The sequence below is a fragment of the Saxophila tyrrhenica genome, assembly GCF_035928015.1.
Source record: "Saxophila tyrrhenica strain CCFEE 5935 chromosome Unknown scaffold_10, whole genome shotgun sequence".
NCBI classification, from domain to species: domain Eukaryota; kingdom Fungi; phylum Ascomycota; class Dothideomycetes; order Mycosphaerellales; family Extremaceae; genus Saxophila; species Saxophila tyrrhenica.
The window spans coordinates 582,781-594,244 of record NW_027041742.1 but is presented as its reverse complement, the minus strand read 5'-3'; the positions used below and the strand labels follow the sequence as shown (position 1 = coordinate 594,244).

Sequence of the window (11,464 nt, the reverse complement as noted above, 5' to 3'; positions counted from 1 at the left end):
ACATTTATCGACCGAGCTAGTAGGTTACATTGATCAAGACTGTCTTCGGCTCCGTATATGCTCTTAGTGCATATTCGCCACACTCGCGCCCCACCCCGCTCTCTTTCGTGCCTCCAAACGGCGTCGAAGGATGGATTGTGCTGATGCAATTCACACCCACCACTCCCGAGTCGATGGCCGAGCTGATGCGCAGGGCACGATTGATGTCCTGGGTGAAAACGCCCGCCATCAGTCCGTACTTGCTGTTGTTTGAGCGTTGGACAATCTCGGCCTCGTCTTCGAACTGATTCAGCACGGCCACAGGGCCGAAGATCTCTTCTCTGTAGATAAATGCATCATCTTTTGTGTTGGTGAAAATGGTAGGTTCGATATAGTAGCCCTGAGGCATCTGCGTTAGAGCTCTCATCCAAGGTGTCTCGTGAAGGGCCGATATCGTCTTACCTTGGGTCGATCTCCCGGGCCGCCTATCAAAAGCTCCCCCGATCGCTCGCTCGTTGCAGTGTGGATGATACTGTTGATACTGTTGATACGCTCGTATTGCACCTTGTCGACGACTGGGCCAACCTGCGTTCCAGCATCCTGTGGATGGCCAACCGCTTTTGCCTTGGCTTCTAAGGCGCTTCGGTAGGCCTCAAGGAACCGGGGAAAGATGCCAGCTTGCACGTATAGTCGTGTGGCGGCGAAGCAGATCTGGCCAGAATTTGTCGTGAGTCCGTTGACGCACCTGCACAAATGTCAGCCAAACCTCTCAGTTCCGGTATCGGCGCAATGGTCAGGCCAACACACCACTCGACCGCATTCTCGAGGTTTGCATCATCGAATACCACCGCCGGGCTCTTGCCACCAAGTTCCAAGGTCACGCGCTTGAGATTACTGTTGGCGGCCATGATCTGAATGGCTTTGCCTGTACCTATGCTGCCGGTGAAACTAATCTTGGCCACATCAGGGTGACTGGCAAAGAGAGCGCCCGTGCTGCCATCGCCTTGAACCACCTGGAATACACCTGGGGGAAAGCCGGCCTCCAAAACCAATTTTCCAAGCGCTGCCGCAGCTAGCGGCGTCTTCTCGCTTGGCTTGAGAATGAAGACATTGCCAGTTGCGAGGGCAGGAGCTGCTTTCAGACCCGTGGACGCGATGGGGCTATTCCAGGGAATGATCCTGTACCCAAAATCAGTACACGACAGTATCTCAGCATGATGTGAGCAAGATACCCTGCCACTACGCCCAAGGGCTCGTTTCTCACGATCTTGTACAGCCCTCCGTCTGCGGGAAATGATTGACCAGCGACTTTATCGGCCCATCCAGCGTAATCTAGCTCGATGTTAGTTGCTGAATGCCATCGCTAACAGTGGGTCCTTCCGAGGCGGACGTACACCGGAATTGGCCAATGGCGGTGTCCACTTCAGCCTTGCCAAAGGCTGGAGCGCCGAGTGTTAAACGCGTTAGGCGAGCTAGTTCATCACGGTGTTTCTCGAGCAAGTCGGCGAACCGGAGCATAACGCTTGCCCGGTCGACTCCGGCGAACTGCCGCCACGGTGCGTTGTGGGCGAAGGCGGCAGTGGCATATCGCACTGCAGTATCAACGTCCGCATCTCCGGCCACGGGTATGGTATCGCTGACAAGATCGCCGGTAGCAGGGTTGGAGACTGTCAAGCTATGAAACGCCTGGTTAGCTGTGAAGATGCAGAAACCCAATGCAGCGAGATACTTACGTTTTGTTTGATCGACAGTGGATATACTGGATACAAGACTGTCAGCGAATGCATGCGGTTTATCGAGCGCTGGGTCAATACCTCGTTGTTGAGAAACAGTTATGTGATATGCGGCTGAAACTCCATGTTTGCTGTTGCTCGAAGACACAAGAAGTATGTCGTTCACAAGAAGGATGAATGGAGAGTCGAGTGATCGAACAGAGGACCTGCGGTAGTATTCCTTAGCCAGACTACATGCTCGATTGGTGACAAATGCTACTGGGACCCTCAGAGTCCACATGCGCAGGAGACGAATCATGGTCTCATTCTAGAAAGGTGGTGCCCCAGCCAGGAACGTCACGAATCAGCGGCTAAAGCCTCCGGGATAACACAACTGTACTACCCGAATCTGCGGGTCTGGGAAGAATACAGGATAAACCTCGTACAAACGGCACGATGAAATGGTGCAAGAGCTGGCGATGTTTGTTTAAGGTTTAAGGTTTTCGGATTTCGTGGCATCTGCAGCATGCCAAGCGCCTGGCTGGAAACTTGGAAACCAACACTGTACCTAGATAATCTGCTTCTCACATAGATCAATAGAACGAGTGCTTTATCATGATGTTAGTCGCGGAAGCAAGATGTATCTAGCACGTGTCACTCCGTCGCTGTTGGGAGAGCTCGAAGCCGTTTCCTCTTCGCTCGAGATACCAGCTGGAGCATCCGTAGGTGCATGAATCATGCCAACGAGGACATCCGGCAGCAACGAGGCGGCGACGGCATGGTGCGGTGCCGGCATTCTCCCGGCGGGTGAGCCAAAACGAGCAGCGTTCGTTCTCGATGGCTACGAGAGCGAAGAAGCGGTTTCCTTGTTGTCTTCCCAAAACGCGATCCCTACCCCGTTCCAGTTCGCTCCTGAGGGAGACACCCGACCGATATGTCAAGCGCACCGGCGACCATGCGCGCTGCGCAGTACAACAAGGCGAGTGAAGCATCAGATATTCGGGCCAACGTCGCTGACCTTGATATCTCGCAGCTTACCAACAAGGCCGAAGTCAATACGCTGCCGGTTCCTCAACCGGGCGAATATGACCTGCTGATCAAGAATGCTTGCGCTTCGCTATGCCACTCCGACCTGGCAAGACCACATCCCTGGATGCCACGGTTCTTTGACACTAACAGCGATGCCAGATGCTTTTCTGGGGTCACACTGCCGAGGAGCCGCCGATGGAGAAAGTCACACTGGGACACGAAAACACTGGGGTGGTCACGGCAATGGGATCCAAAGTGCAGGGTTTCAACGTCAACGATCGTGTTGGCTGTCTCGGCTGCAGTTATGCGTGTTGTGAGTGCTTCCTCCACTATTAGAAGTAGGCATCTATACGCAGCTGACACGACGGCGCGACGATACAGACTCATGTGAAGGCTGCCAAACTCACAATCTTCTCTGCGAGAGAGGCTCTGGTCGCATGCACGGCTTCACCACGCACGGTCATTTCGCCGAATATTCCCTTTCTGACTATCGCAACGCCATCGCGTTGCCTGACGGCATGGACATGGTCGCTGCGGCGCCTCACTTTCCCAATGACTGATCGTCGAGCCTGTGTTGACACAAACACTCCCAGCTTATCATGCAGTGTCCAATTGCGACCTAAAACGGGGACAATGGCTAGCAGTCATTGGCTGTGGTGGTGTGGGTCATCTAGGTAACGCAGAATGGAACGCTTGTCATGGGCTACCTGCTCGCAGACCTGTGCCCAGCTATCAAGTACGCCAAAGCACTAGGTCTTCGAGTCATTGGCGTCGACATTTCGACGGCGCAGCTTGAGGCCGCGACAAGCTGCGGTGCAGACGATGTGTTCAATTCGAAAGATGACGCCAAATAAATCCAGGATATCAAAGACCTCACGTTCGGAGGTGCACATGCCTCGGTCGTATTGAGCGCTTCGAACATCGCTTACGAGAATGCGCCAAAGCTCTTGAGGTACGACATGCTTCCTCTTCCTGACTTGCCATTCGGAGAACATACAGTGTTCCCGACCCTTGTCCCGTCTCTTCGTTTTCGCCCCGGACGGGCATCTTCTCCTTCTCGCCCCTTTGCTTTCTGCCGCCTTCGACAATGCTTTCGCTTCCCCAAGCTCGCGCCGATCGAAACAAGCGGCCGCCGGAGCGTCTCTTACTGACTCTTCAATGACAGAGTAAACGGCCTGCTCATGATCGCAGGGATCCCCAAGAGCAATCTCTCCATCAACGCTCTGGACATACTACTGGGCAAGTACAGGATCAAAGGGTCTACCAGTGGCACCCCCGATCGTTTGAAGGCAGCGATCGATTTCAGCCACAAGCACGACATCAAGCCTAACCTCAAGATATTCCACAGTGTTGGTGATATTCACGAGATGATCAATATTATGCAAGGGGGTGAGACGGGTGGGAGATGCGTTGTCGTTTTTGGGGCAGATTGAGATCTTGCAAGGACAGTCAACACTAGATGAACGAACCTCAATGCTTCCATCAACTCAACTGCCAGCGTTGGCCTGTTGGCCCGCCTGCCGCTTCCATCCTGGAAGCATTAAACATCCTCTGAAAGAAACAATAACCCAAAATCGCCTCAAAGTGATCTGAACAAGTTTCTTTGTTTGCAGAAGTCGCCCGTAATGATCTTTCGCGGTGCCCATGATGGGACCAAGGAGTCCGTATACGATTGAAAGTCGCTTTCGCCAAGTGCGTTCGTTCCACGCGCGCTCACCCGTTACCATAAGGTACATCAAGGCTCGCGGTGCTCTTGCTTGTAAAAGGAGATTGCCCGTATGGTGCATTGGCATAGAAACAAGGCGTATGGCAACGACGGTTAGCCGGCGGTCTTCTTCGCTGTCATTTTCAAGGTCATGCGTCTTGCTAGTTCTGGGCCGATCATCGCATAACAGTTTAGCAGTGCGTGCTGCAGAACCAGCAAAGCGAACGTGGCAGTAACTCCCACCTCAATTCGACTTCACCCTCCATTTCTCCACAAAGTCATAGTACTGTGGTAGCTGCTGCATCTTCGAGACACCGACTCATTGCGGGCAAGGCGAGCGGGATTCACTGCGCACGTAGCCCATGTTTATTTGCTTGCGGTGTTCCCCATGAACAATCCACCACCCCTGCCGTCAAAATGCCCTGGGACAAGATGCAACACGACTTCACCTTTCGTCAACTCAGCTACGACGCTACGCCGAACTTCCAGCCATGTATCAAGGTCTCAGTCTTCTTCAAGAAGCTTGATTCGATCGATCACGACAGTTTCTTCGGCCACTGGCAGACTGTCCATGCGGATTTGGCCGTAGCAACCCAAGCCTTTCGTTCCAGCATCGAGAGATATGTTCAGGTGAGCGGCGCTACCCCATGTGGCCTGGCATCCCTCCGTCCCATCTGATGACTGTTTCCCTGTAGCATCATCAGACTCCAGAAATGAAAGAAAGAGCCAAAAGTTTGGGCGAAGGATTCATTGACTACGATGGCTGTGCTCAGCTGTGGGTGAGGAGTTGGGATGACTGGTTGAAATTTTACAACAGCGAGCAATACGCGGCCGCGCTCGGTCCCGACTGTAAACCGGTTCATGAAATTGCCGATGACCTACATGGTAGGGTGCGAGAACCTCGTTGTGGGAGATGCGTCACGCGCGCTGGGAGGAAACGACGGGATAGCCAAGAAGGATTTGTAGAAGCAGGAATCTCCAATATCCCCGTAACCATTGTTCGCCAGCCTTTGCGAGTTTGTCGTGTCATGTTGCCTGCGCTCTGGCAGTATATCGCATGTTTGAGCTACGGCTCTCGATGGCTAATTATACCCTTCAAGCTCGCTCTTCACATCGAGATCTGTGCTTCGAGCAATTGCGTCCTGCTCCTCAAGGACATCAAGCGTCTCCTTGCATTTCCTGCGCAAAATTTCGAGGCAGTCAGATCCAAGAAAGAGGCGGAAGGGCGTATGTAATTGGCCTGTGAACCAGCCTTCTTCCCTCACGAGATCTGCCACGCGTTCAGCTGCTGCGGCAGGGTCGCCGGGCTGCTTGTCGTTGGTGGCAGCTTGTCTGTCATCGAGTCGCCGTAGCACAGAATCGTAACCTGTCGAAGGGTCGCCAACGACCTTGAACTGTCTTCTTTCAGCGCCCAGAATGCTGGTTCTGAATTGACCCAGGACGACGAGGTGAGTGCGGATGCCGAGATCCTCCGTCTCGTTCTTCAAGCATTCCACTGCGCCTACTCCGTGTTAGCTGTACCAGGAGATGTGGCGTGCCATGCGCAACGACACAAAAATACGGGACGCTTGCCTTCGAGTGCGAATTTAGACGCGCTGTAGGGGCCCCCAGCGGCAGTGCCCACCCAACCCGCGATGCTGCCCATAAAAACCAGGGTACCCTGACCACGTCGACGCATGTGTGGCAAGACAGCTTTCGTAAGACGAATGGCACCCCATACGTTGGTATTGAATTGGTTGTGCCAATTTCGCTCTCTGCGTTCGGGTCAGCAATCAAGCAGCATGCAAGGTGCGTCAGAATATGAAGATACTCGAGATACTCCCATACGCCTGAAGCGACGTAACCCGCATTATTGACCAGACAATCAAGCCGACCGAACGCGGAAACAGCATCGCAGACTTTGCCTTGCAGTATATCCTCGCCAGCCGTCACGTCCAACTGCAAAGTGCGCAGGTCCCGGTGAGACCCCAGACTGGACAGTGCCGCGATGTTGCGGGCTGTTGCGACCACCTTGTCGCCGCGTGACAAAGCCGACTGTACAAGGAGAGAACCCAACCCAGACGAACATCCAGTTATGAGCCAGACCCTTGCCGATGTGCGCGAGGATGCCATGAAGGGTGAACGTCAGAATCTGCTCGTCGCCCTTTCCCGTGGGCTGGAGCATGATCTGGACATTGTGGCCTGACAATGCCTTTTCCGAATCTACACCGGTTTATAGAAAGCTCCGAGAGCAACTTGCGTTGCGGATCTTGGACAGGGGCCGTCGCGCGAACTGACTCATTGGCCTCGGCGAACCAGACATTGAGTTAGTTGGCGCGACGACCTAACTCGGAGGCAGTGGAGCAGTCATGCCTTCATCATCCTCAGTGGCCATGACAGGATACGCCGTAGACCGCGACCTACAGTCGCTTCCGGGGTCTCGAACGAGAGGTACTAGTGGAACAGGATCCGAAGCCGTACTGAACAGACCGAGTAATCAACCTTCCTCCATGGCGCTGGGGGCGGCTCCCGCTGGCGCCCTTCAACATATGGGTGGAGCCGAAGGCGCAGCCTTGGAAGGAGAGTTACAGAGGGAGGTATGGCAGTGGCTAACCAAGACAGTGAAGACAGCGGGTACATTAAGTATATCCCGTTTCACCCGCTGCAGGAGCTATAGCATCGAGAAGAGAAATGTGTCGAAAGGTACGCTGGAACAAAATCTTGTATTGGTCGAAGGTGTCATGCCGCCGCCGTATTTGGTGTGACCGCTGTATACTCCTTGCTGAAAGGGTAGTCGGTATAGCCGCCCTGTTGCTCAGGCACATAAAATGTTGCCCGATCGTATCTACTGAACTCGAGGTTGTTTCTAATGCGGTACGGCAAGTCGGGGTTGGCGATCGAGGCGTGGTGTCTTTAATGGCTTTTTTCCGCTTCAACTTCACAACCTTACTCTCTTACCGCACTGCTATTATAGTCTACGAGCCACTACGAGCCGCTATTGTAAGTAGCTACGAGCGCTATTGTTTCATTGTTATTAGTTAGTTGTCCTATTATCGTCTTGTAACAATAAGGCTAATTTCCTATATCTATAAGCCGTTTATATAGCTCGTACTTAACCCTCTTATATAGTTATTAAAAAACACTATCTAGCTATACTAGTTATAGTATCCTTTAGTCTAATTAATTATACTACTACCGTATTAATTAGCTAGTTTAATTAATTAACTAGCGGTCCCCCCCCTCCTCTACCCCCCTCTAACGCCCCCCTACTACTACTATATACTATAGTATACCGCAAGCTAGAGTCTAAAAACCTAAACGACTTCTAGTTCTATAGTACTAGGCGTTAGTACGAGCTACTCCACGAGTTAGCTATAAAGACGAATAAGGCCGAAGTAAGTCTTCCTATAAGGGAGTTAAGAGTAGGTAGTATCGATACGAGCAAATAGTAGGTTTGAATAGTTACGAATATCTAAGGAAGAGAGAGGACTCGGGGATAGGAGTTACTTAAGTAGCGACGGACTAGCGGTAAGCCCCCGGTCCGGTAACGGCGAGGTAGTATTACGTAGGTATCCTCTTATAACTATCCCCCCCTTATAAAGGCTCTACCCTAGAGCCGATCTACTATTTCCATATTTATATAGTAAATTTACGTTTATCTAGAACGACGCCGCTTTACTTGTTATAGTTTACTCTCTATAATTAGTAGCGCTTTATAGCCTAAGATTTATATAGGGTATCTCCGCTAGTATACTAGGTATTATACGGCGTATAACCGGGGTCTATACGTAGGCGGTAGTAGTAGGTTTAAAAGCGTAGCGTTTCTCTCTTCGAACCCTTTCTATAATATTAACCCTCTTCTACCGGTATAGAGCTCGTCTAGGTAACTTCTTTCTATAACTTAGTATATTACGCCGTAGTAGTAGTTAGTAGTTTCTACGGCGTTCGAATCGTACTACTAGCCGTAAGTTCCCCGGCTCCGCTACGGTACCTATACTAACCGTAATAGTTCCTCCTTTACCTCTCCGCGTAGAGGGCTCTTATTAGCCTACTCGTAATAGCTTCCGGACTTCTAGCTCTTACTAGTATAGTACTAAGTACCCTCCCGTTACCGACGCGTAAATAGACGAGCTCGGCGGGTAAATAAACCGTAGTATATCTAGTAATTCTAGAAGTTAACCTCCTTCTATCGGCTAAGCGAATCGTAGTAGCGCTTTAGGAGCTCGTACGCCCTCTAGGCCTACGCTAGGCGAGCGTTAGGAGCGGCGTACTCCTTCTTTCTCTCCTCTTACCGATAGTAAGTAGTAGTTTCGGTTTTACGATATAGGCCCCTCTCCTTAGGCTACGGGTTATATCTCCGGCCCTAGACCGGCGCCTAAGTAGGAGCGTTCTTAGTATTCTACGCGCTTTTAGTACTAAGCTCCTTCCGACGCCGGCGCTCCGCGTTCCGAGAGTAGTCGCTCGATACTTTCTAACTTCGAGCCGAATACCCGTCTTATAACTCGTAGTAAGCTAATTAGAGATACTCCGCCTACGGCCTACCGGCGGCTATTTACTACTCCTAACCGGCGTCGTAGTAAGGATATTCCTCTATACTCCTCTACTTAGAACCGCGATTACGGCGATTACGATAACGGTCTACTAATACCTAGCTCTAGCGAGCCCCTACTATCCTCTACTTATAAGTCTTAGCGCGCGCGCGAGTTTACTCCTAGGTCGGCTTAGAGTATAATTAACGCGCTCGATAAAGGCCGTACCCGTACCGCCGCCGCTTAGTTTACGGCGTATATCTAAGTCGAGGCTAATACTTCTTCCTCTCCGCTAGAGCTCGTAAAGCGGCTACCTCCGTAAATCTAGCCTCGTCCGGATCTACGTAAGTTAAACTATATTAAATATATCCGCCGCTAGAGCCTAAAAGGCGCTCTCGCTCCTAATAACTTTTATACCTACGAGTCCGATATTAAGGGCCTACCTTATTCGAACTATAAGACGAACCCTAGTAAGAACAAATATAAGTTTACCTATAGTATAGAGTTCTTCCGGGCTACGAATATCGTTAAGTAGCTACGGCGCCGCTACTTACGCGAGGGCCTAGTAGACGTAGTCCGGGACCGGTTTAGGGAGGAGTTTCGCGACTACTATACTTAGTTTATATCTCGGTTCCGCTAGTAGAAGGCGATAGTAAAGAACGACTATAACGGTAACGTTAACGAGTAGCGCGGCCGTTAGCGCGTTTCTTACGATCGTAATCTAGAGAACTAGAAGAAGAAGATAGGTATAGTAGGTAGTATAGAGCTAAATAACATTATAGTAAACTTATCTTTCGAGTCGGAGGTATTATCGTTAATAGCTAACCTAGTAGAGTAGAGACTTATCTACTATAGTATAGGAGCGGCCTAAGCCCGGAGTAGTAGCGGGGTATATATAATTTAGAGTTAGCTTTTACTACTTATTAATAGAGTATATCTTTAGCTATCGGCGGATACCTTATAACTAGCGGTACTTCTTTCTAAGTTAGCTTTTACTACTCTATAGAATAAGGTACGTCTTTAGCCCTTTAGGCGAATACCTCTATAGTAGATATTCCAAAAGCGATTAATATTAAGAATACTTTACTACTTACGCCTTTTCTTAGGCCTTCCTTTCTTCGTAGGGGCTACGGTAGCTATCTACGTCTACTTAGGGGGCGGCGCGGCGCCGGTACCCTCTTAAGCTATCCCCTTTTCTTAGAGATAATTATTAAGCGCTTCTCCTATATCCTTAAGCTACTCTTCTAATATTTCCTAGTCCTCTTCTAGAGAGTACCCTAACTATCGTACCCTATATAGCCTTCTACTATCTCGGCCTATCGTGTAGCTAACTACCTTCTTAATCTCGTACCGGTCTCTATTATTATCCTCTAGCTTATCTACTAGCGGCGGCTAGTAGCCGGGCTAGGCCTAGTACGGCTCTAGTAGGGAGACGTAAAAGGTATAATATAGTCGACGCTAGAAGGTTAAGCTTATATACTTACTTCCTAATATACTCTATAATAGTAAAGGGCCCTAGGAACTTGTTATCGAGCTTCTTATAAGGCCTCTTGCTATAGATATTACGTCCGGATAATAGTACTTAAGTACCTACGTCAAACTACTTTACTTCTATATAGCGGTTATAGTATTTAGCTTGTAGCTATACTACGGGCTCGAGGTAGTTCTTTATATCCTCGAACTTACTTTAGTAGGTCTATAACTATTCCCGTACTTAGTCCGCTAGCTTGGCGGGGCCTTTCTACTCCCCCTCCGTACGGTATTCGTTCCGGATACTATTAGGTATAGAGGGGATAGTACCGGTAGTAACCTTAATAGGGGTTTTACTATACGACGCGTAAACCTTAGAGTTATACGTAAACGCTATAGCGTATAGTAGTCTTACCTAGTTATCCTACTCGTAATTATAGTAGATATATAGGTATAACTCTAACTACTAGTTTAGTCTCTCTATCTAGCCGTCCGACTACGGGTAGAACGTAGTACTTAGCCGGCGGCGTACCGTAAGCTAGTAGTATAAGGTACTCGAAAACTCGCTTGTAAATACCGATCCTCTATTGGATACAATATCGTCTAGACTTCCTATAAATAGTATAATCTTATTATATATAAGCTCGGCTAGTACCGGGGTATCGATTATAGTATTAACTAGAAAGTACTAGACTATCTTGCTAAACCTATTAACTATAATAAGGATAGCGTCGTAGACGCGCCTATTAAAGCCCTTTAACGGCGGTAGTCCGGTAATAAAGTCTATTAAGATAGACTTCTACGGTCTAGTCGGCGGTACTAGTAATTATAGCTTACCGTACGGCTTATAGTACTTTAGCTTCGTTCGTTAGTAGATATCGTAACCTACGATATATTCCCTAACCTCTACTATAAGATATAGCTAGTCGTATTTTCTAGCTAGTACTTCTTATATATAATTACGACCGTAGTACCCTACTATAGGGTCGTCGTAGTTCCGTCGAAATAGCTCTTACCGAAGCGTAGTATACCGGGGTATATATAGCCGGTCGCCTTTACGT

At 49.7% G+C, this 11,464-nt stretch overlaps 2 protein-coding genes across 2 annotated transcripts; both read right to left on the bottom strand.

The window, feature by feature from the left end:
• Positions 1 to 16: 16 nt before the first annotated feature.
• Positions 17 to 1,766, bottom strand: LTR77_006755 (uncharacterized protein; the record flags this gene model as incomplete). The annotated part of the gene is made up of 6 exons (XM_064803996.1): positions 17 to 379; positions 442 to 724; positions 787 to 1,158; positions 1,212 to 1,311; positions 1,374 to 1,665; positions 1,713 to 1,766. The coding sequence occupies 6 exons, from the start codon at positions 1,764 to 1,766 to the stop codon at positions 17 to 19; spliced, it is 1,464 nt and encodes a 487-aa protein (XP_064657797.1).
• A 3,741-nt stretch (positions 1,767 to 5,507) lies between these two features.
• Positions 5,508 to 6,589, bottom strand: LTR77_006754 (uncharacterized protein; the record flags this gene model as incomplete). The annotated part of the gene is made up of 3 exons (XM_064803995.1): positions 5,508 to 5,926; positions 5,977 to 6,179; positions 6,492 to 6,589. The coding sequence occupies 3 exons, from the start codon at positions 6,587 to 6,589 to the stop codon at positions 5,508 to 5,510; spliced, it is 720 nt and encodes a 239-aa protein (XP_064657796.1).
• Between the last annotated feature and the right edge of the window lie 4,875 nt (positions 6,590 to 11,464).